Source organism: Macaca nemestrina, chromosome 12 (genome assembly GCF_043159975.1).
Source record: "Macaca nemestrina isolate mMacNem1 chromosome 12, mMacNem.hap1, whole genome shotgun sequence".
NCBI lineage: Eukaryota > Metazoa > Chordata > Mammalia > Primates > Cercopithecidae > Macaca > Macaca nemestrina.
Window position 1 is genome coordinate 32,140,037 of NC_092136.1, and position 26,497 is coordinate 32,166,533.

A 26,497-nucleotide genomic window follows, 5' to 3' on the forward strand; every position below is an offset into this window, starting at 1 on the left:
AAGCCAAAAGGCTGGACATCCCTGACCTAGAGGGTCAATTCCAGACCTCTAACCCTAGCAAACAAGCCCTCCAACTATATATATTCCCTGTCCTTTTATATTCTCCTGGTACTTCGGCACCATCTGGCACCATGTCGAACCACATGGGCCAGTTTCTCTTTCCTATATTGTTCTCAAACTCCTATTTATCCAACATACATATTCCCCCTTTCACCAAATTCACAGGACAAACTTTTACTATTCCTTCTTCAAGACTCAGCTCAAGAAACTTCTCCTCTATAAAGCCATCCCTGATGATGTCAAGCAGAGGTAATTACTCTATTCTGTGCTATCATCACACCTAGAACATGCATTTATAATTATTATAACTATATTACAATTTTTTACATATCTGTTTTCCCTACTAGATTGTATGCCTTCCAATAAGTCTGTTTTATTCACATTTGTATCCCCAGTTTTATAAAAAATGACAACAAAAACTTCCACATTATAAACTGGCTTCATTTCATTAAAGTGCTGCTCTTTCTCCCCACCTCCCACCCACTAAGTAGCTAAATTCCTTATTTCAAGGAAACAGGAAAATGGAAGGAAAAAGTACTAAGAGTTTGCTGCCCAGATGCTGCATCAGACAGGAAAGCCATCAACAATTCAATTTCAATAAACAGAGCATCTATTATGTGCTAGATGCTAAAGACATGTAGATATATAAAATATGGTGGCAATCTTCAAAAGCACAATTCGGTAGAACAGATAAATGTTTAAGCATGTAATCTGCAATTAAGCTAATAAGCCATTGTGAAGAAGAAAACAAAGTGCTGAAAAAGCAAAGAGAATAGAGCAATTAATGTACCTCAGGAGTTAAGATGGCTCTGTAAAACAAAAACAAACAAACAAAAAAAGTGGCCAGTGAAACTCTGAGTTTATTACTTGTCATAATGCCCGCCCAGTCATTTGAAGAGAAAAATATTCCATCTAGAACCCCTAATATATACATATGTTTGCCTTCCTCCATCTCCAGTGAATGAAGAATGGGAATCTGACACATAATTCTAAACTGGCCTAATGAACTCAACTAGAAAAAAAACTAAGTCAATCAGATTAACTATGTCAGAAATGTGAACTAAGAAATACCAATGACTCTTGGGGGATGAGCTAAAGGGTTATAGGTAGAGCTGGAGTTTTATGGTCATGTAACCTAACCAAAGGTAAGGTGAGCAGAAACTCAGATCAGAATAGACAAAGGTACTTGAAGAACAGCCAAGTTACACTGATGGTCCGGTACCAATGACGTTCTACCAACACCTGTTAATTCCTCCAGTGTCGCCTTGCTTTGAAAAGCACCTTCAATTCCAAACTTCACAAATCCCAGTCATATTATAGTTCCATTATTGGATCCTTGTGATAGTCCACTGATACAGTTTGAATGTCTGTCCCCTCCAAATCTCATGTTGAAATATAATCCCCAGTGTTGGAGGTAGGGCCTGGTGGGAGGTGTTTGGGTAATGGGGGCCGATACCTCATGAATGGCTTGGTGTTGTTCCCCCAACAGTGAGTTCTCTCAAGATCTGGTTGTTTCAAAGTGTGTGGTGCCCATCTCCCCCGTCTCTTGCTCCTACTCTCACCATGTGAAACGCCTGCTCCCCTTCCCTTCTGCCATGATTGTAAGCTTCCTAAGACCCTCACCAGAAGCACATGCTAGAGCCATGCTTGTACAGCCTGCAGAACTGTGAGCCAATTAAATTTCTTTTCTTTATAAATTACTCAGGTATCCCTTTAGAGCAATGCAAATGGCCTAATACATCCATACATATAAATAAATGCCCCCTTATTTGGGCCGGCTTGAGTGGGTCTCTTTGCTAAATAGCCTGACAAACATAGAAATCTTGAAAGATTTATTTTCCTCTGCAGTTGAAATAGTGAACTTTATTTTTCTTACATAAGACTTGAAATTACCAAATATAATTTGAATATAAAGTCAGACTCTTAGTTGCTCTGGATAATATTCTATCTAAACTCCAACAAACATTTTGGAGAAATAACATTTACCAACTATTGTCATCCATCCATCCATCCATCCATCCATCCATCCATCCATCCATCCATAAAATAGTCCTTAATTCCCTAGAATACTTTTGGTAATTCCCTAGTACATATAAGTCCTGTAAATAGAACACTAATAAGACAGTTTATCTACAATTAGGACAGGAAGGGATTCACACACTGTAACAATTGGTGGTAGGATCTTCCCTAACCACACACACTAAATATAGATGTCTATATAAACGGAAATAAAATGCACAAACAAGAAAATATGAAATTATAAATTTTCAACATGGTCAGTGTCCACTTACAGAATTTAAAATCCAAACAGAAAATGGCATTAGAAAGGCTTTAAGAGATGATAAATATGATTAAAGGGCTAGAACACAAACCCCATAATGAAGAATTAAAATACTTTGAATATTTTTCCTGGCGATTCAAATTTGCCTTTTAAGAATATAATAATTTGGCCAGGCACGGTGGCTCATGGAACACTTTGGAAGGCCTAGGCAGGAGGACCACTTGAGCCCACAAGTTCAAGTTTACAGTGAACTATGATCCTGCCACTGCACTCCATCCAAGGTGACAGAGAAAGACTCTGTCTTCTAAAGAAGAATATGATAATTATAGTTCTACTGTTAAGAACTCTTTAGTTTACATCCATAAAGTGGAGGCAATAGTAGTGTGGACTTCATAGGGTTGTTACGAGCATTAAATGAGTTAATATAAAGTGTTAACAGCAGTTCCTAGTACATAAAAGAGCTCAGTAAGCATTAGTTAATAATACTATTGCCCACTGCACTGCCACTGTAAGGCAAAAAATAATAATTAGAAAAAAACTGCCAGGCCAGGTGCAGTGGCTCGCACCTGTAATCCCAGCACTTTGGGAGGTCCAGGCGGGAGGATCACTTAAGCCCAGGACTTTGAGACCAGCTTGGGCAACACAGAGAAAGACACCCCATCTCTACAAAAAATTAAAAATGAGTCAGGCATGCTGGTGTACACCTGTATCCCCAGCTACTGGGCACAGCCTGAGGTGGGAGGATTCCTTGAGCCCAGGAGTTCAAGACTGCAGTGAGCTATGATCATGCCACTGCATTCCAGCCTAGATGACAGACTGAGACCCTGTCTAAAAAAAAGTACCAACTCCCCAACTGGGGTGTCCAAGTATATCTAGGCAGCTGATTACTGGAATAAGGAACACATAAGAGAGAGAGACATACCCTACTGGTGGCCCTTTCACATCCTAACATTAGATGATCATAATATAGGGAGATGGGGAAAATCCGTGAAAATCAAACACATTAATAAACAGACTAAAGTTGTTTTGAGAAACATATGTAGCCAGGCGCAGTGGCTCACGCCTGTATTCCCAGCACTTTGGGAGGCTGAGGCGGGTGGATCATTTGAGGTCAGGAGTTTAAGACCTGCCTGGTCAATATGATGAAACCCCGTCTCTACCAAAAATACAAAAATTAGCCAGGCATGGTGGCACACACCTGTAGTCCCAGCTACTAAGGAGGCTGAGGTGGAAAAAATTGCTTGAACCTATGAGACAGAGGTTGCAGTGAGCCAAGATGGAACCACTGCACTCCGGCCTAGGTGACAGAGTGAGACCCTGTCTCAAAAAATAAAAATAAAAGAAAAAAGAAAAACATATGTGAACATTTTAATAAGTGCAAAAAAAGCACTTGAAAGTCCCAAATCAAGTTAAGATAGGAAAAAAAAAATTTATCAAAATTTATCAAAGCCTATATAATAAATACTATGCTTGAAAATGAGTTAAAGTCCCAGATTAGGGCCAAAACAAAGATGCCCACAAAAATCACTACAATTTATTTGCTTTGCATTCATGCATTTTGTAAAATATTTTAAAACACTGAACTGTGGGTGGGGCACAGTGGCTCACGCCCGTAATCTCAACACTTTGGGAGGCCGAGGCAGGCAAATCACAAGGTCAGTTCGAGACCAGCCTGGCCAACGTGGTGAAACCCCGTCTCTACTAAAAACACAAAAATTAGCTGGGCATGGTGGCGCGTGCCTGCAATCCCAGCTACTTGGGAGGTTAAGGCAGAATAATCTCTTGAACCTGGGAGGCGGAGGTTGCAGTGAGCTGAGAGCATGCCACTATACTCCAGCCTGAGCGACAGAGTGAGACTTCGTCTCAAAAGAAAAAAGAAAAACAAACAAACAAACAAAACAAACAAAACACTGTGAGACTATTGATGCTATATGCCAATGGCCAACGACTTTTTTTAATCCCTTTGGTAATATACATCCTGAAAACATTGTCAATCTGGGTCAGATAATACCTGTTCCAAGTTTAGTTTAAAAAAATAAACATTCATTATAAAATTTAGAAAAACTGAGTTTTGGTCAAAGCTTTGTCTTTAAAATTACTATTGTGACTTTTGACAAGTTAATTCATTTTTCTGGGCCTCAGTTTTCTCCTTTATAAAATGAAAAGGGGGCAGTCACTGGGTAATCTCTGGGGTCCTTTTCAATACTAATATCAGTTGTCCAAGATGAACAGTGAAGACCTCGAGTATAGTAACAAATCAACTTGAAATTGCCACTAGAGGGTGTCCTGCTCCAGGGTACTATGCAAGCCATAGACTAATCTACAAAGCCAAGACTGTATTTCTAGCATTTTACTGGTGCCTCAGTACTCCAACAGCTAAAGGATTACGGGACTCTGATTCAATTACTAACTTGTTTAGAACTGACAGTAGTCTTGCACCTGTATCAAAGCTAGTAATTGGATAGAAAGCTGAAAGACGACAGAATGTATGGAAAATTTTACAGAAACTCAGTGGAATCCTGAACGTGGAGGAGGGAAGGTGGAGAATATAGAAAACCTAACCTAAAAGGGAAGATTCATGATGACAATAGATTAAAGTAAATGATAACATCTGATCTAATAATCAATATTAAATGAGAGTCATCTCAGGAAAATTTAAGTCACCTAAATTAATTACCTCTCTTATTCCTCTTGATAGAGAAAATAGCTCTAATCATGATTAGATTAATATAATCATGATTAGATTATAGGCTATAATCACGATTATGTAATAGGTGCTTTAAATTCTTCTATTTTCTATTTTTTCTTCCTTGAAAGTTAAATATCACCTAAATAAAAATACTACTCAGAATGACAAAATTAATGTAACTACTTCGTTGATTTTGACTAGCATTTTCTATTAGAATGATTTGAGTACATTATCTCAAAGATACTCAAAGAATAATGAATATGATGGCAGTTTCTCCAAATAATAATCTTGGTATTAATAATTAAGACTACTAGCAAACAACATTGCTTAATAGTATAGAAAGGCTAATGAATATACCTGAAAACTACCATGAAAAGTGTACTTAATAAGGTAATTTGCTGAATTCTACTGAGAATCATTAAACAGTGCTAAAAGAGAATTTCAGCACCATTCAAAACAGCTAAAAAGACTGAGGAGGGTTCAAGTGACAGAGAGGTATTTAAAACACCAATAATGGCAGTTGGTTTAAGACCAAAAGTTTTAACGCCTTTTAGGAGCTTTCATGCCTTGGGAGGGGCTGACGTTTCATACATCATCAAAGTTTGTCACCCAAGCAAAGCACAATTAATTAAAGGGACACAATCCAACCTTTTATATGTTTACAGTATAAAATTTTCCCAATAATTTTACAAAACTGGTTTTGAGACTCTGTAGGCTGTAACTTTATGAAAACTTACTTCAGCATTATAAAAGTTTTCAAAATCAATTCTACAAGATCCCAGGTTCTGCCACTTTATGTTAAAAAGACTTTCCAGTGTATTGTACACTTGCAGCCATGCATTCCTATAAGACTGTTATTATTCTTTACTTTCTACCAATACTATTAGATTATCATTATTTGTTACCTGATCATACTCCAAGGCTCCTGGGTAGAGCGGCCATCCAAGGAATAATTCTGCAATCACACATCCCAATGACCACATGTCTATGGCTTCACAAAATGGCAACCCCAATATAATCTCTGGAGCTCTGAAATTTAAAATTAAAACAAAAATCAGGGTGGTTTTTCTCAAAAATTACCTAATTTCAACTGGCATCCTAGGAAGTTAGTAAAACGACAGAGGTATCACATTCTATGTATAGGAACTCTTCACTATTTCAAAACTCTTTGAAACCTAGACATAATCCTGAATTAATCTGAAAGGGGCACTATGAGTACAACATTTCTATAATAAAGTCTCTTCCACCATAATCCTGTTTCCTCATAGCTTTATTAACATAACATTTTTTGAAAAACATAGATCTTGTTTTTAAGACTATAGCAGATCAGAAATAACACAACAGGAAGAGAACTGGCAAACTATTAAATACATACTATGACATCAGCGGAACTGAAAACCAGACATTGAGAGATAAAACCAAAACAAAGCAAAACCCTCAAAAGCTAAAAGTGAATCTAGACCTAGATATTACTTCAGAATACAGTAATAAATATTTACCTAATTGGAGCTATTAGTCATCCAAGAGATTAAACTAAATTCAGTGTATTCTGTCTTAAAAGGCAGACAAGTATATAGCATAAAACAAAATAGTTAAAAAGCATTTTAGCACTTAAAAGGATTTGGTCATTTGGGAAATGTAATCCAAGAAACATATTATTCCTAGATAAATTATGTTACACCTTCATATGGATTTCCCTTGAGAAGATTCATGTTCTAAGACAGACTCCATGTACAGCTGTGTAATTCCAAAGAAGTCATACGTATCACAGTTATCCTAGATTTGTGTGTGCATGTGTGTATAATTTTAAAACAATCTCAATCTTACATAGTAGTTGCAAGAACAGTACATATTTTTTTCCTAAATCACTTGAGAATAACTTGCCAAATTTCTGTATACTTTATAGTTCCTACAAACAAGAATATTCTCCTACATAACCACAATACAGTCATCAAAATCAGGAAATGAACACTGATATATCTCCACCATCTAAGCTTCAGACTCCAATTAAGTTTGGCCAATTATACTAATACCATCCTTCTTGGCAAAAGGATCCAACTCAGGATCATGCATTGCATTTAGTTGTCCTATCTCTTTCAGTCTTTTTCAATATGGAATAATTCCTAAGTTTTGTCTAGATTTCCAAGACCTTTGCATAACATATTACATGCCAGGTATGTGGAGAAATGTCCCTCAGTGTGGGTTTGTCTGATGTTTCCTCATAATTAGATTCAGAGGAATATCACAGAAGTCATCATGTTTTCTCATTGTATCTTATTAGGCATGCAATTCTGATATGTTCCATTACTAATAATTTTTACTTTGATCACATGATGTCTGCTATATTTCTCCACCACTAAGTTCCCCCTTTTCTCTTTCTAATTAAGTATTTTGTGGGATCTCAATTTGAAACTATATAAATAATCCATTTCTTATCAAACTTTCATTTTTTTCATTTATTTACCTGTATGAGTACAGATGAAAGGATTCCTACTTTATTCAATGAGTTATAATCCATGACTATAATTACTTATTTTGATTCTCAAATTTTCCCAGATTCGGCGTAGTGGCTCACACTTTGGGAGCCACCAAATCCCAGCACTTTGGGAGGCCAACATGGTAGGATTGCTTGAGCTCAAGAGTTCTAGACCAGCCTGGGCAACATAATGAGACCTCATCTCTACAAGGGGGAAAAAAAAAAATTTTTTTTTTTTTTAAATTAGCCAAGGTGATGGTCCACACCTGTAGTCCCAGCTACTTGGGAGGCTGAGGTGGGAGGGTCGCTTGAGCCCAGGAGGTCCAAGCTGCAGTGAGCTGAGATCGTGCCACTGCACTCCAGCCTGAGGGACAGAACCAGGCTCTGTTTCAGAGGGAAAAAAAAAAAAAAAAAAAAATCCCAGATTTGACCAGTCAGAACTCCCTCAGACTTTTATGTTCTTCTGACATGTCCTCATCATTCTCAGACTATTTCTTTGCTTTCTGACACAGCAAGATATTCCAGGCTCATCTTGTTCTTTCCCTCCTCCAGTCCTAGAAACAGCTATTTCTCTGAGGATCTCCGGTATCTTTTCGTGTAGAACAGACCTTTGAAACAAAGATCAGGGAGCTATGGAACCTCATTACTATTGGGATGGTTCCCAGACCTTCTCAGTACATATATTATCTAGAGTTAAGTAAAATAAATCTGCTAATTTCTTAACCGAGACTGAGGGTTGTCATCTCCTAAGGCAGTGGTTCTCAATCTTGGCTGTACATTACAATCATTTGTCCTGGCCACACCCTACACCAATTAAATCAGAAACCCTGGGGATTAGGCTTAGGAATCAAGAGTGGCTTCAACATATAGCCAAAGTTGAGAACCAAAGCCCTACACTCAAGAAGTTAGACCAATGCCAGGACCATCCCATGTCCTCCCTACAACTCTTCTGGCAAAGGAAATTCAGAGGATAATAAACAAGTTGTCTTCTACCACAGACTTGGGATCTGCCCAGTAAATATTCTACTCTTGGCCCCATCTCTGCTGTAATTAATACTTAAGATTCAGTAGAACCTTAACCAATCCACAGGCATTTGTTGAAAACAATTAAGAGCCATGGGGAGATTCTATGAGGTATAAAAGATCTTCAAAACATGGTTATAAGAGGTTTTCATTCTTTTGACAAAATATTCAAGTGTCTGTATAGATGTATACACATGAATTATATTTAGGTATAATCAAATGCTAAAATGTGTTGTAGAAAGATGAAAAAAAGTAAGCTGTACTAAGTTATTAATCCTATATATTCACAATAGTGTACCAAAAAAAGCTATCAAAGATGGAGACCTTATCCCTTTTTTGTTCATTATTTGTGTGCCCAGAACCTTGTAAAGAATATGCATTCAGTAAACATTTCTCAAATAAATCATTTCAACATAGGTTGAATCACACAAAGAAAAGTATCAGAGTGCAGTCTGGGTTTCAACTAGGCCTTCAAATACAGAAGTCTAGGCAGAAAGAAAGAGAACAGGGCACAAAAGTTTATAAAGGGCATATATTAACCTATACTAAAAAAGATTCAAAGCAAAAATGCAGTTTTGAAAGTATGGCATGGAAATGAGATTCACTACCAATGTTAACCATATACTAATCTGAATGTGAAACAAAAATTAGTAAGACTAATGATATGCCTATTACCGTGTGTATAAAAGCTCTATTATTATTTTGAGATATTTAATATGAAAAATTCTTCATAGGATTTGAAATTTTTTGGTGTAGAAATTTTCAGTATCACATTTGGCAATGAAAGAAAAGTAACAGAATAACAGCACCTAAGATATACCATTTAAAGAGACTGAAACCATTTTAATTCTGTTAATGGTAAGAAAAGAGTTTCTGTCAGACAAAGAGCAACAAACTCCTTCTGCCATGTGCTACCATTTAATGAATAAGTCAAGTTTCTAACTGATGGTGACAAGAAGAATATAGAGTCATCTTTACAAAATCTTGATCAGGAATTGCACATAGCCACTCAAACATAAAATCTAAGATACAAAAGTTACACTCACAGAAACAAATTCAAGTTTCCCATTTTAAAATACAAAAGAGTTTTAACTGGGAGTTTTATACAAGTTCACTATCTATTATTGCATTAGTTCAGATCCTCTGAGAATCAAATTAGATATGCCAGAAATTGGTTGGGGAAGATGCCTGGGCAGCATACAGGCGGAGGAAGCAGAAGGAAGTGAAGAGAAACTTGAGCAGGGTCTGAGGGTGGAAGAAGAGAGGCAAAGGAGGAGTTGGGTACAAAGAACCTCTCACAGCAGTGCACTTACGAGAAAGTCTCGGTTGGGCCAATACCAAGTCTCTAAACAAACATTATCTGTATGAGGAACCTCCCATCAAGCAAGAATAGCCCAACTCTAGTGCCCCCCGCTCTGCCTGGTCATTGGTGGGAAGGAGCCCAAAGGAAGTATGGCCTCAGCCTGAGCACTGCAGTACATCTGAAGGTGCAGCAGCTGGAGGCTCGCAGCCAGCTGCTCCACACAGGGGACTCTCTTGAAGGGGACTCTGAGTGGCATACTTTCACAGCTGCCACAACTAGCTTCCCAAAAGCTTCTACATTTCATTTCACAATACATATCTATGATAGAGAAAATGCAGTAAATTTATTCACCAAGTCCCCTACAAACAAGACCAAATTCTCCCCAGTTAACCCTAGCATGCCATGCATTTTCTATGTATATCATACCATAGCATGAGAAAAGCTGGGAAGCAATGCCTGAAAACACTTACAATCTAGATGAAACTGCCAGAGACATGACAGTTCTACCAGCCAGTCTTACAACACAATACACTTTAAAAAATAAACCATGCATTGAAAGAATACAATCCGTCTGTCAGCAGTGAATAAAGCTTAGTTTACTGGTTTCATCTTAATTGGCTCTCAAATTCCTCCCATGGGCTAAATATACTTGTGTATGAAAAAGACCATAGCAAGAATTCTGACTTGTGGACCACTCACAGAATCTTCTGTCCTACTCCTACAGAAAGCTCTTCCGCTTTTTTCATCTACCTTAACTCTTATCCTCTGAGCGTGGCAGTGCTAAGGATATTGCAGAGAAGAGACATCATTTGTACTTTTGTAGAACAGTCAAGGCGCAAATTAAACATGCCAGTTAAATGGAGAATACAACTAAGCCTGTTTCTCGCACTCTAAAAATAGTAACTCACGGTTAGAAGGTAAGTGTGAAAACCATAAACACAACAGTTTAGGGCATGTGATAAAGCCAATCTACATCTGAAATGCCATTTCTTTTCCTTTTTTATTTTTTGCCATGTGCTTTTAATCGAATTTATCAATATTAAGAGCAAATCCTTTCACTCTAAAATCTTGAAGCACTGATATAAAACTTATGTTAAAGTGGTTAAGTTGAAAAACAATTTTCATTTTATCCACTAGAAGTCAGTCCTCCAGTTCCCCGAACCTCTCCATCCCTAGGCCACCACAAATCCACTTTCTGTTTCTATAGATTTGCCTATTCCGGACATTTCATATAAATGGAATCTGGCCGGGCATGGTAGCTCACGCCTGTAATCCCAGCACTTTTGGAGGCCAAACCGGGAGGATCACTTGAGGTCAGGAATTCAAGACCAGCCTGGCCAACATGGTGAAACTCTGTCTCTACAAAAATAAAAAAATCAGCCAGGTGTGGTGGTGTGCATCTGTAATCCCAGCTACTCAGGAGGCTGAGGCAGGAGAATTTGCTTCAGACTGGGAAGCGAAGGTTGCAGCGAGCCGAGATCGCGCCACTGCACTCCAGCCTGGGCGACACAGCAAGACTCCGTCTCAAAAAAGTAATAATAAAAATAAAAGTAAAATAAAAAGTTGGGAATGTAATGAAGAAAAACTCTGGGAAGACAAATACTGGAGCCTGGTAAGGAAGCACTGATTTCACATAATAAAAATCACCTAAATAGTGCTAGATTTCAAACACTCAGGAGTAGATACACAGCTCTCCCCTTAATAGCGAGTAATTTACCTAAGCCTTAGTATTTTCATTTTTAAAACAAGGTTTTACTAACCTTACATACTCAGAAGATTATCTAAAGGACTAAGTAAAAGAATGTGTGTGAAATGTAAAGCAGTATATACATTCCTGTAAACTATTCATACTCACTGTCCTACTTCACATTTCCTCTTTTCAAACCTCCACCTCCTCCTCATCCTCACTGTTGTCCTTATATTCTACTTTACTAAAATAAATAGATGTAATCTGAAAGACAGCTTCCACATTCTTACCACATCTACTAGATCACTTGCAGCTGTCAGTGTAATGCTTCTATCTAAGACATCCATGCTCACCTACTGAAGTACATCACTCCAATTTCCCACTCTCATTACCAATATCTCTTTCTCTATAGGACAATTCTAGATCTCCATCTTGGAAAAATAAAGGAAAAGAAAAAAACTCTTGATGATATATCCTCCTTCAGCCATCACCCCTTTTTCTGTTCCCATTTTACACCAATCCTTCTTGAAAGCACTGTTTATACAAGCTGCCTCCAACTGTACCACCATCTTGAACTTATTCGAAAAGGCTTTCATTATCCTATCGTTCCACCCAGATAGCTCTTATCAAGGTTACTAAATCACTGCATTTGCCATGTCCTCAATCTACTTGACTTGCAGTATTCAACACAGCTGATTATTAATCTAACTGCACTTGAATTCCAGGACACCGGAACTCTTCGTTCTCCTCCTTATCTCACTAGATAATAAAAATCCTTTTCAGATTGCTTCACTAGTTCCGTTTCATTTTCCCAACGTTTAAACTTTGGGGTACCTAAAGGCTCAGTTTTTTGGCATCTATCCTCCCTTTGGGCATTTACCTCCCTTACATGATCTCATCCTGTCACATGTTTCTAAATAACCACCTCTATTCTTAAGACTCCCAAATGTATATCTCCAACTCAGGCCTTTCTCTTTAACTCCAGACTTGTCAATCCAATTGTCTGCTCAGCACTTCTTCTTGAATGTTTATTAGGCATCTCAAACTGAATGTGTTCAGAAAGAACTCCTGATTCCCCCAAACTCACTTCTGTCACAGTCTTAGCCGTATCCGTAAACGACAATTCTATCCTTTCGGTTTCTCAGGCCTCCGTGAGAATCCGATTCAACTCTTCTCTTTTTCTCACTTCCCACATCAGCAAATTCCATTGACTCTATCTTCAAAATACAGTGTATCTATTAATAGAATGTAACTACCTTTACTGCTAACACCCTGATCCAAACCACCATCATCTCTCATCTGGATTACTGCAAGAGCTTCCTAACTGTTCTTGCTTCTGTCCTTATCCTCTACCATCTCTTCTCATTCTAGCAGTCTGAGTGATCCATTTAGTACACAAATCAGACCATGTCATTCCTCTCCTCAAAATCCTAACTGGCTTCCTATCACAGAAAATGTCAAATTTCTCACAATGTAACCACCTTTCCTGTTACCTCTCTAATCCAACCCCCCATCACCTCCATCTGTTATTACAAGAGCTTCCTGTTCTTTGCTTCTGTCCTCACCCTCTGCCATCTATTCTCAATCTAGCAGCTTGAGTGACCCATTTAATACATAAATTAGACCATGTCACTCTTCTCCTCAAAACCCTGATAGCTTCCTATCTCAATTCCTCACAATGGCCTACAAGGTGCAGCCCTTAGCTACATCTGAAACTTCCTACCATTCTCCCACTTGCTTGCTCTGGTCCAGTCACATTAGCCTCCTTACTGTTTCAAACCATAGTTCCTGCCTCAAGACCTTTGCATTTAAAAATATCTGGGAGAAGAGAGTTCCAGGCAGAGACAATAGCAAGACTTGATCTCTTCCTCTTACTCTGTATTACTGCTTAACAGTCATGTTACTAGAAAGGCCTTCCCTGACCACCTTAAATAGAAGAGTAAGCCCTCACTAACACATGGCACTTGCCTTTCTTCCTTTATCCTGCTTGACTGTTCTCTATAGCACTTGTCATTAACTGATAAATACAATGGCTTATTATCTATCTCCTCTCTGCCCCCACTAGAATATAAATTCCATGGGGGCAAGAACTTTAATTCTTTTAATGCTATATTCCCAACATATAAAACACTTCATTATTTGTTCAATGAAATGATCAACCAACAAAAGCTAAAAGCATACATCATTCATTCAGGAAAGCAAAGAAAATGTTGTTGAACATCACCGATATATGAGCTGAACAGGTATGAACCAATGGACCCTTACAAAGTCATTTTGCACTGGGGACAACTGTTTTATGATTACATAATTAAAAATACATATATATTTACTGAGCTTTAACAATGTGCCAGGTATCATGACTTTTTTTTTTTTTTTTGAGATGGAGTTTTGCTCGTTTTGCCCAGGCTAGAGTGCAATAGTGTGATCTCGGCTCACTGCAACCTCTGCCTCCCGGGTTCAAGCAATTCTCCTGCCTCAGCCTCCCAAGTAGCTGGAATTACAGGTGCCTGCCACTACACCCAACTAATTCTTTGTATTTTCAGTAGAGATGGGGTTTCACAATATTGGCCAGGACGGTCTCAATCTCTTGACCTCGTGATCCGCCCGCCTCGGCCTCCCAAAGTGCTGGGATTACAGGCATGAGCATTATTTCATTTAAAGAAAATGTTACTGCATTTTCTACCCAAGACCAAAAATTTGGGTAAACAAAATGTTCTACATGAAACAGAAGAACCCCTGGGTTGAGTACAGCCAATCCACAGAATGAGAAATAATAAATCATTGTTTCTGAAGCAACTAAGTTTTGGAATTGTTTGTCACACAGCAACAGATAACAAATACACTGCCCAAAGTTACTCAGAAAGTGGTGGGACTGGGATTTAAATGTAAACCCCTGATTCTAAAGCCTCTTTCTCTATTCCATTTCATCTTAAATCATAAAATCTTTTGATTCAAAGAAACACAGGAAACCAAAGAAATTGGCCCAGAAGTTATTTTTGGCAATTCAATAAAGATATCCTCTGGTTTTATTTTCTACAGAGCAGGAAAATTCTGGCCTATATTTTCTAATAGTTCTATAATATGAGAAAACATCTGTTATGTTCCTTTTATGATTAACTGGTCTTTAGATTTCTATGACAATCAAAAGAAAAAGGGAAGAGACAGAGAGATTTTGCTGGCATTTTTTAAACCAAACTTTTCATCCTATATAAATCCTTTTTAAATTACACAGTAACGGTAATAAAGTACCAACATAATACTACGAACCAAGCAATGTTCTAAGCATTTTATAAGTATTAACCCATTTGATATTCATATAAACCCTTTTAACAGATGAAGAAACAGACGAAGGGTGAGTAACCTGCCTAAGGTCACACAGCTAGTGAGAGGTGCAGTTGGAACTCAAATGCAGGTTTTATGGCTTCAAAATCCATGCTTTTAAGCACTACACCTTAAATAATTCCTATGATCCCTAAAACTACTGGACTTTTGGGCCAGGCACTGTGGCTCATGCCTATAATCCCAGCATTTTGGGTGGCCAACATGAGAGGATTGCTTGAGGTCAGGAGTTCGAAACCAGCCTGGGCAACATAGTGAGACCCCCCCCCCATCTCTACAAAAAATTAAAAAATATATATATATTGGACTTTTATCTTAATGGAAGCGCTCACACTCAGATGCTGTATTTCTCAATAATCCGCTCTTTCTCTTTAAACCTATCACCTTTGATTTTAAAACTAATCAGGAAATGTAAAATATAAACATACTTAAGAGAATTCTAGCAGACATTTTACTGAACTCTTCCTGTTCTTTAAGCATTTACTCACCTTAACCATAAAATCTTTCACATTAAATACACAGACATCCTCTAAATACCTCTTAGTTAAAACAAAGTTCTTATTTTGGGAGATTGCAGAGTTCCTAAAGATGACTGTAACATCTTTTTACAGAGGCAGTTAGGAAATGAGCTCAACAGTGGATGTGACCATCTACTAGTCAGTAGGTGTGATTAGTCACAGATACCAGTTCATCATGCACTCAACAAATTCTTACAAGTTAAAGCCCTATAATTGTAACAAAAGATAGCAAAGACCTAAAGTGGTTATAAAATGCAGGCACAGATAAACAAGTGTTGGTACAAGCACAGCAAATAGAAGGATACACACCTAAGTTGTATCAGCAATAATCAATGAGGAATCAACCTGGCAAGGAGTAGGAAATGCTATATATTTCCACAATATTTTATTGTTTCTTAAACAAGCAACTCATACTATAAAATAAGATTGGCCAGGTGCAGTAGCTCACGTCTGTAATCCCAACACTTCGGGAGGCCAATCTGGGAGGGATCACTTGAGCCAGGAGTCAAGACCACCCCAGGTAACATATGGAGACTCTGTCTCTACAAAACAATTAAAAAAAACATATTAGCTGAGCGTGGTGGTATGTGCCTGTGGTCCCAGCTACTTGGGGAGCTGAGGTGGGAGGACAGCCTAAGTGAGACTGCAGGGAGCTTAGATTGTGCCACTGAACTGCAGCCTGGGCAACAGAGCAAGACTCAAAAAAAAAAAAAAAAAAATTAGGGCCAGGCACAGTGGCTCACACCTGTAATCCCAGCACTTTGGGAGGCTGAGGCAGGAGGATCACTTGAGGTCAGGAGTTCAAGACCAGCCTTGGCCAATATGGCAAAACCCTATCTCTACTAAAAATACAAAAATTAGCCAGGCATGGTGGTATACAACTGTAATCCCAGCTATTAGGGAGTCTGAGGCACAAGAATTCCTTGAACCTAGGAGGCGGAGGTTGCAGCAAGCAAGATGACACCACTGCACTCCAGCCTGGGCAACAGAGTAAGGCTCTGTCTCAAAAAAATTTAACTAATTAAACATATAATAAAAAAAGATTAATGTTTAAAAATGTCAGTCATTGAGACTTTATAGGAATTTACTATTTTTCTTATTATAAGTATCAAATTAGATCTTAAGTGAATCATCTATTTTTATTTATTATAAGGAACAATTTTCTGGGTTTTTTTTTGTTGTTGTTTTGTGATTAGGTCTTGCTCTACAGCCCAGGCTGGAGTGCAATGATACAATCATAACTTACTGCAGTCTCAACCTCCAGGGTCTGGCAATCCTTCTCCTTCCAGCATCCCAAGTAGCTGGGACTACAGGCATGCACCACCATGCCCACCAAATGTTTTTTATTTTTTGTAGAGACAAGGTCTTGCTACATTGCCCAGGCTGGTCTCAAACTCCTGGCCTCAAGTGATCCCCTTACCTCAGCCTCCCAAAGTTCTGGGAACACAGGTGTGAGCCACCATGCCCAGCCAGGAACAATTTTCTAATACATGTATTTGAAGTGGGAATGTGTTGCCTCAGGAGGAAAGGAATATTGGAGATGTCCCTTCCAGGTTCTGTCGCTGTGTAGAGGATACCATAAAGGAGACTCTTAGCATAACAGGGGAATTTACACTACAGTACCTGCAAGACTTCTTACAAATCATAATGCAACTAAAATTTATGAAAATAGAGAACAGCATTTCCACAGGTGGAACTTTAACAGAAGGATGACTGTCAAAATACTACTAGTGAGTTTATTTCATGTTAAAGCAGCTTTTTCAATATCCCATAGAATGGTGCTTTTTTAAAACAAGCAACAAACCCTCAACATTCTTAGAAAGGTAGATAGATTTCAAAACAGATGATCAACTGCTTCTACAAGTACTTTTTGTTATGAATGTTTTTGATATAAGAAGAAATAACATCACTACAGAATACTGGACATTTATGCAGATTGTTTTTATGACTCTATAACCACAACTATCCGTGTTACAATTACATGTTGAAATGTAATCAAAGTACAGGCTCTTAAAATAGATACTCATTCAAATGTAGTTTGTGTCTCAGACTAAAAATATCACAATTCAAAATATCCTTATTGAAAGGCCACTTAATCTTTTAAGTATGCAGGACAATGATCCAGATCAAAGCACCAAGTACAAAGAATAACAGCAATAACAAATATTTTCAAAGCCTATTAAATTTTATACTCAAGAGATGAAGGATAGAAGACAGCGAAGATTTAATATTTGTTACCAATATGCCACAAATATAGTTTACAGCCCACTACCGAAAAAGATGAACACAGCAATAATTTGCATTTCTATGACTGATCAATATCTAATATTTTATAAAAGTAGGAGTCAGGGCCAGGCACAGTGGCTCACATCTGTAATCCCATCACTTTGGGAGGCCAAGGCAGGCAGACAGCTTGAGTCCAGAAGTTTGAGACAAGGCTGGGCAACACAGCGAGACCTCGTCTCTACAAATAAACAATTTAGCTAGCGCCGGGGCAGTGGCTCACGCCTATAATCCTAGCACTTTGGGAGGCCCAGGCAGGTGGATCACGAGGTCAGGAGATTGAGATCATCCTGGCCAACATGGTGAAGCCCTGTTCTACTAAAAATACAAAAATTAGCCAGGTGTGGTGACGCGTGCCTGTAATCCCCGCTACTCGCGAGGCTGAGGCATGAGAATTGCTTGAGCCCGGGAGGCGAAGGTTGCAGTGAGTCAAGATCACGCCACTGCACTCCAGTCTGGGCAACAGAGCAAGATTCTATCAAAAATCTCATGATATGTAAGAGAAGACTATGAGAACATTACTAACATACATCAAGAGAGAGAAGCTAAGGGACCAGATTGGTAGGGTAACACAAAAAGTATCTGTGGAAAATAAAGACAAAACATGTCAGTAACTGAGGTAGCATGTATCTGTTCTTTACATGTTAATGTCGACAAATTAATGTATGATTATCACAGCCCATATATATGCACTATATTATTAGTATTACGTATTTGTATTGCATTTGGATTTTACAATCTTTTCGAATATCTTATTGTATGACATAACAAAATAAATGTAAGTATCCTTATTTTACAGGTGATTAGGAGGTAAGTATGGAACAATCCAATTATGTCTTAAATTTATCTATGAAGTATATTTAAAATTATAATGTATTGTCAGTAAAACACCAACACAGGCTCATTCATAATCTATTAGGTAAGTTTAGGCTAAATCAGACAACAAAAATTATTTAACTGCAATAAATGATTTAACTTTCTAACTTTGTAATAATTATTAACAATAATTTAAAATGTTGATTGAGTACTTATTAGAGTCAGATTCTTTTTTCGTTTTGGTTTTTTTTTTTGAGACGGAGTCTCTCTCTGTCACCCAGGCTGGAGTGCAGTGGCACCACCTCGGCTCACTGCAACCTCCGCCTCCCGGGTTCAAGTGATTCTCCTGCCTCAACCTCCCAAGTAGCTGGGATTATAGGCACCTGCCACCATGCCGCTAAATTTTTTTGTATTTTTAGTAGAGACGAGTTTTCACCACATTGGCCAGGCTGGTCCTGAACTCCTGACCTCAAGTGATCCACCCACCTGGGCCTCCCAAAGTACTGGAATTACAGGTATGAGCCACCCCACCCAGCCTAGAGTCAGATTCTGTGCTAAATGTTTTACATTAATCATCTCACTTAATCCTAACAAAACCCTTTGAGGTAGATACGTTATCCCATTTGAGACACGAGAAAACTAAGTGCAAAAGTAACTTTTCACGATCTCTCAGTTAGTGAATGGTGGGGCTTATACAAACCTATGTAGTCTGAGTGACAGTTCAAGTTCCTCACCACCATGTAGATAAATCATTTTTTATTGTATGAACTATTAAATGCATTATTCAGCCAGGTGCAGTGGCTCATGCCTGTAATCCCAGCATCTTGGGAGTCCATGGAAGGAGGATTGCTTGAGCCCAGGAGTACGAGACCAGCCTGGGCACAGAGCAAGGCCCCATCTATACAGACATCATCAAGCACACCTGCAGTCCCAGCTATTTGGGAAGCCAAGGCAGGAGGATCGCATGAGCCCAGGAAGTCAAGGTTGCAGTGAGCTGTCTTTGTAACACTGCACTCCAGCCTGGACCCTCTCAAAAAATTTTTTTTAAATAAATAAATAAAAAATAAAATAAATGCATTATTTAACCATAAGACCAGGTACTTGTGCATAAATGAGCACATAGAAAATTACACACTGGTTCATCAGGTGATCTCACATAATCTCATGGTGCTCTGGAGCACACCATTTCTTAAAGTATCACTTAACAGCTAGAAAAATCAATTAGTATTTTTCCTATACTTTTTTTTTCCTTTAACTGATCATGTTGACATAATTTCAGACTTACAGAAAAGTTGCAAAAAATAGCACAATTCTGATAATACCCCTCAACTAGATTCCCCAAATGTTAACACTTTACTCCATTTGCCTTAACTCTTTCTCTCTTTTATATATACACACAAATACAATTTTTCTGAACTGTTTGAGAGTTAAGTGGCAGACACTGTACCCCTTTACTTCTAAATGCTTCATTCAGTGTGTACTTCCCCAAAGCAAGCTCTTGCATAGCTACAGTATATTTGTCAAAATCAGGAAATTAATACAATATTACAATTCAATGTTGCGAACTATCCCAATAATGTCTTCCTTTATAGCAAACAATACTTCAAAAAAAACAAATCCCAGATTCATGTTTCTTTAGTTTTGCTTATCTAGAATAGCTCCCTGGTATTTCTGTGGTTTTCATGACACTGCCATTTTCTAAGAATACATACCAGTTATTTTGTACAATATCCCTCAATTGGTGTTTATTTAATATTTTCTCATAAGAAAATTCAGTTAATTTTTAGCAGGATTACTACAAGAGTGATGCTATCTTATACTTGATTTTTTCAAGGCGCTTATTAGAAAACATATTATTACCATCAATTTTTCAAGTAACACCTATTAATGATTCTTAGAACAATTGTTATGTGCTGGGATAATCAAATAAATACAGACTTTGGAGTTACAGAGAACTAAATTCAAATCCCAACTCTGGCAATTACTTACAAACTCAATGCCTTATGTGAATTGTAAACGTCACTGCAGCCTCAATTCATTCATTTGTAAATGAGAGATATACTTGCCTTTCTGGATTATTGTGACAATAAAACCAAGTAAAGCACTTGGCACATAACTAATCTCCCTTAAACCCAAAAGCATCACAAGTTAAGAGTGCTTGAGTGATTTCCCCAGGGTCAATAAATCATAGTGGCAAGACAAAAACTTAAATTGTAAACCATATTAGAAATAAAATGTGCCCTCTACAAAGAGTCCTCATAATATTTATATACGTATCTTATCAACTCTGTTAAGAAGACTGGAAAGATCAGAAACTGTCTCTCATTTGTATATTTCACACAATCCCTGGCAGAGTCTTTTACAAACTTAAATCACTCCTTAAAGATGTAGTCAATGAATGCAAAATATACAGACACAATGCTCCCCAAATACATTCCATTTTAATCTGTATTTTAAATGAAATTCTCAGGTTTTTGATATCATATGGAATAGCCAACAACATTAGCCAACTTTATAGAAGAGGGGGATTAAAGTGAACGTGAAAATATAACACTCCTCCATATAACACACCCTGCATAATTTCCTATCAAAACCAGTAATCCAAAACAGTCTAGAGAACTGCCAGGAGCCATCAAGGTACCTTCAAATATACTGAATTACATTCTGTCTAATAAAGAAAATGGAAGGATACTGAACAACTATAAAAGCTAGAAAAAATATACACATAAAAATAGCTATGTGTAGTCAGACAGTGGTGCATGTCTGTAGTTAAAGCTTCTCCAGATGCTGAGGCAAAAGGATAGCTTGAGGCCAGGAGTTCAAGACCATCCTGGGCAACATAGCAAGACCCTGTCTCTACAAAACACACACATACAAAAAAATTAAAAGGTGTATTTTTTCATGGTGTGTGTGTGTGTGTGTGTAGAGACAGGGTCTTGCTATGCCGCCCAAGCTGGTCATGAACTCCTGGCCTCAAGCGATCTTCCTGCCTCAGCCTCCCAAATTGCGGGTATTAAAGGTATATGCCACTGCACATGGCCAAGACTCCATCTCTTTAAAAACAAAAACAAAAAAGGGTGTTTTCTGACTTTGAGTGATAGCAATGCATCAATGGAGGTTTATCAATTCTAACAAATGTACACTGTGGTACAGGATGTCAATAGTGGCAGGCTGTATGTGTACAGAGGCAGGGGGTATACAGGAACTCAGCACTTTCTGCTCAATTTTTCTGAGAACCTAAAAGTACTCGACAAAATAGTCTATTAAAAAAACAAACAAAAAAGGCCAGGCATGGTGGACTGACATCTGTAATCCTCGCACTTTGGGAGGCCAAGGTTAGAGGATCACTTGAGCCCAGCAGTTGAGACCAGTCTGGGCTGCAAGACTTCGTCTCTACACAAAATGAAAAAATGAGTCAGGTGTTGTGGCACATGCCTGTGGTCCTAGCCACTCAGGAGGCTGAGGTGGGAGGATCACTGGAGCCCAGGGGGTCACCAGCTGTGGTGAGCTGTGATCTTACCACCGTACTCTAGCCTGGGCCATAGAGCAAGACTTCATCTCAGAAAAACAAAAAACAATTTTAAAAAGAATGTGCAAAGTCATCAGAGAACAGACAACACAGCCAGGACCTGAGAGAATAAAATCCCAGAGTAAAGAGAAAACTAAAGTGAGCCTTATATATCCTTAAGGTAGTCACCAATTCAAAGTAAGGCATAGAGGCTGAACAGTAAGTAGCAGTCAAGAGCCTGCAGCCATCCCACTGGGCTGGCAAAACAAAACCTGGAATTCAGAACTTACCAAGGAAGCGTGGCCTTGGCAGATGCCTCAGGCTTTTCAAGCAAAACCACAAAGGGCTGCACTACTAGAACAAAGACAAACTGAAATAGACTGGTCTCCCTTAGAATAACATGATCTACCTACTTGATCTGCCTTCCAGCATAAAACTGCATTTTCTCTGGAGGAAGATTTCATGTAGACTCATTAGCATACCGCTGTCCTATAGAACTTTCTGCAAGAATGGAAATGTTCCTTATCGGTACTATTTGTACTAGCTCTATCTGCACATGTAGCTATTGAGCACCTGAAATGTGGCTAATGTAACTGAGGAACTGAATTGTAAAATTTATTTAATTTTAATTAATTTAAACTTAAAATAGGCTGGGCACGGTGGCTCGCACCTGTAATCCAAGCACTCCGGGAGGCCAAGTTGGGCAAATCACTTGAGGCCAGGAGTTTGAGACCAGCCTGGCCAACATAGCAAAACCCCATCTTTACTAAAAATACAATAATTAGCTGGGTCGTGGTGGTGCACACCTGTAATCCCAGCTACTCAAGAGGCTGAGGCAGGATAATCCCTTGAACCTGGGACACCCAAGTAACAGTGAGCCAAGATGGTGCCACTGTACTCCATGACACAGCAAGACCCTCTTTCTCAATAGATGGACAGACAGACAAACAGATAGATAGATAGCCACAGTGATTAATGGCTACCATATTGAACAGCATATGTCAAGAATTTTTCATACCCAATGACCAATGCTAAAAAACAAAGTTGTCAGTCTAACAAGAAATATAATCAAATGCCAAAAACCAACAGGGGAAAAGATATTGGTAGAAGCATCCCCACAGTTATCCAGCTACTGAAATTTTAAAACAGAGACTTTAAAATAACAATAGAAATGTTCAAGAAAATGGATGGAATGGCAGAGAACTTCAGCAGAAAGTTGGAATCTACTTTTTAAAAAACAAATTCAACAAATGGCTACCCATAACTTGACTTATAAATACCACCTGTACATCTCTCCATATATAAAATTTACCTCCAAAAAAAGAACCACAAAAATTAAGCTTTACTTTATGATACACATGCTGAAGTGTTTAGCAGTACAGTGTACTGGTATCTATAACTTACTCTGAATTGCCTCATAAAGATGGATTGATAAATGGATAGAGGGAAAGATGGGATAAATGTTGCAAAATGTTAACTGTAGAATCCAGGTGATGGGTGTATGTGTGTTTGATGTATAATCTGTGAACCCCGAAAGAGCCAATCCTTCAAGGTGGATCCTGAGTGGCTAACTGGGTCTAAATTAAAAATAGAGTCAAGCAGCCATTTTTGCTGACTAGAGGTCACACACTTACTATGAGTTCCAGGGAAACTTACATGTCTGTTTAACTTTGGGACTTTCATAGCTTCCTGTTCCTATATATTCTGCCTGAACCAACCAGTGAACCAATCAGAACTAAGCAAGTTTGGGCTGGGTGTGGTGACACTCCTGTAATCCCAACACTTTAGGAGACCAATATGGGAGGGATCACTTGAGGCCACAAGTTGGAGGCCAGGCTGGGCAACATGGCAAGACCCCGTCTCTTAACAAAGGGGAGGGAAGGAAGGAAAAAGGGAGCAAGTTCTTATCCTCTATTTGCATAAATGGACCTGAGTGGGAACCTGGGTGGGACCTCTATAAAAGACAATCCCTCCCTCAGGTTGAGGGTGATCTCTGGGCAAATAAATAAAAAATAAATAAAGATAATCCCTTTCTTTGATCTCTGGAAAGCATCTTCATTTTACACAGAAGGCTAGGTCTTCCCTAGTTTGCAAACTGCTCACTTGAATAAACCCTGTTTCCTCTAAATTCCTTTTCAGAGAACTTTTGTTCACAAATCCATCTTTTTAATTTTATTATTACTATTATTTTTTAAAAGTTTCACAGTAAAATATTGGTGAGAAGAGGAATTTTTAAACAATAGGCCAGACTGAAAATACACAGATTGAAACAGAAAAACAGTAAAATGTAAAAAAAGTATTGAGGGAAGGGAAAGCATCAGAAATACACAGATCATTTTTAAAGTCTTATATATATAGAACTAAAATGCCAGAAGCAAAGGAGAAAGAGAAAATGAATGTTAACAACAAAAAAAAAGTTAAAAGAAATACTTGCAGAGATACTGCCTGAGAATTTTCCAAAACTGGGGAAAGCTATTAAGAGATTCAAGAAGCTCTATAAACCCCAAGTAGAATCTCTCACTCACACTCACACACACACACACACACACACACACACCTAGGCACACACCTGTAGATCAAGTGCTTAAACAAAAGACAAAGAAAAACCCTAAATGCAGCCAGAGGGGGAAAGAGGACATATTGCCATCAAAGTAGCCAATTTTCTATAGAAATAATAGAAAGCAGAATTAAATGGAATGATAAAGTGCTGACAGAAAGTAACTCTCAAAACATACTTAGGAGAAAATATACGTTGAAAATAAAATAGTTTTGCGGAAATTTACAGTTCATAAAATTCATCTAGAAATGCAAAGGACAAAAAAATAGGCTCCTGAAGAACAATCAAGAGGATTTACACTATCAGTTATGGTAATGACACTGACACAGGCAGAAGAACAGCCAAAATGATGAATAAAGAGTCCAAAAACAGACCCACACATATAAGGTCACCTGATTCAAGAATATGGCAGCTGTCACTGCTATGCAGTAAAATAATAAATGATGCTCAGTTTAGGGATAGCCACATGGGAAAAACAACGCATCTTAATCTCTACCTCATATCATACACAAAAATCAATTCCAGATGGGTGGCAAATATAAATGTAAAAGGTGAAAGAATAAAGTTTTAAAAAGGAAACAGGAAAATATCACAGTACTTCAGAGAAGGTAAACCCTTCTTAAATAGGACACAAATGGCAATCAAAAGCAAGCCACAAAATTGAAGACATTTTCCCAAAGGTTTCATAAAGAGAGTATCTTTTAAAATCACTCACTGTCTCACTCACACACACATACACACACACCCCAACAAGAAAAAAACAACCAAGTATGTATATAAAGTCAAAACACTGCAGGCCAGGCACGGTGTCTCACGCCTATAATCCCAGCACTTTGGGAGGCCAAGGTGGGCAGATCATGAGGTCAGGAGATCGAGACCATTCTGGCTAACATGGTGAAACCCCATCTCTACTAAAAATACAAAAAAAAAAAAAAAAAACAAACAAATTAGCCGGGCGTGGTGGCAGGTGCCTGTAGTTCCAGCTACTCCGGAGGCTGAGGCTGGAGAATGGCGTGAACCCAGGAGGCGGAGCTTGCAGTGAGCAGAGATCGTGCCACTGCACTCCAGCCTGGGCTAGTGGTTATATAAGTGTGTTCATACTATAAATGTTTACCATGCTGTTTTCATACTACTTGTACACATTAAACTATCTTACAATTCAATAAGATAGTTTATTTTTAAATGGATGCATCTGGCCAGGCGTGATGGCTCACACCCGTAATCGCAGCACTCTGGGAGGCCGAGGCGGGCAGATCACGAGGTCAGGAGATCAAGACCATCCTGGCTAACACGGTGAAACCCCGTCTCTGCTAAAACTACAAAAAATTAGCCAGGCGCGGTGGCGGGTGCCTATAGTCTCAGCTACTCGGGAGGCTGAGGCAGGAGAATGGCGTGAACCTGGGAGGCGGAGGTTGCAGTGAGCCAAGATCGCGCCACTGGACTCCAGCCTGGGCGACTGATTCCATCGCAAAAAAAAAAAAAAAAAACACAGTGGATGCATCTATCATTATTCATACAAAGCCACTTCTTGTAAGCTTTCAAAGATTCTTCTCTGAAAAGCAACAGCAGCACATTAATACCAAAAGCAGGCTACCAGGAAACAACTGTGGGAGACTCCCTATCATCATATCATTACTACTGTATAATTTTCTTTTAAACCATGCCACTTTAATAGCTTCTACCTATAAGATGTACACAATGTCCTAAGACTGTATTAAATACTTTATATACATTATGGAGTTTAACCTTCACAACAACCTGTGAGGTAGTTACTATCATCATTACATTACAGATGACTAAATTGAGGTCAAGAAAGGTCAAACAACTTGCTCAGGGTGACACGATAAATGGCAGAACTAAAATTATAAGCCTGTGAATAAATATGGAAATATAATTACTTATTATTTAGCACTATCAGACATAAGTATATTGTTTCATAGTTTTATGACTTAAATTT

The 26,497-nt window shown here is 38.4% G+C and overlaps 1 protein-coding gene across 6 annotated transcripts in view; it reads right to left on the reverse strand.

The window, feature by feature from the left end:
• Positions 1-26,497, reverse strand: part of LOC105471525 (homeodomain interacting protein kinase 3) — a 101,360-nt gene that overhangs the window by 22,710 nt on the left and 52,153 nt on the right. For all 6 annotated transcript variants that reach the window (XM_011724025.2, XM_011724020.2, XM_011724027.3 and 3 more), the window contains exon 3: positions 5,936-6,059. In XM_011724025.2, coding sequence (XP_011722327.1) covers positions 5,936-6,059 — 124 coding nt within the window. The remainder of the gene's footprint in view (positions 1-5,935; positions 6,060-26,497) is intronic.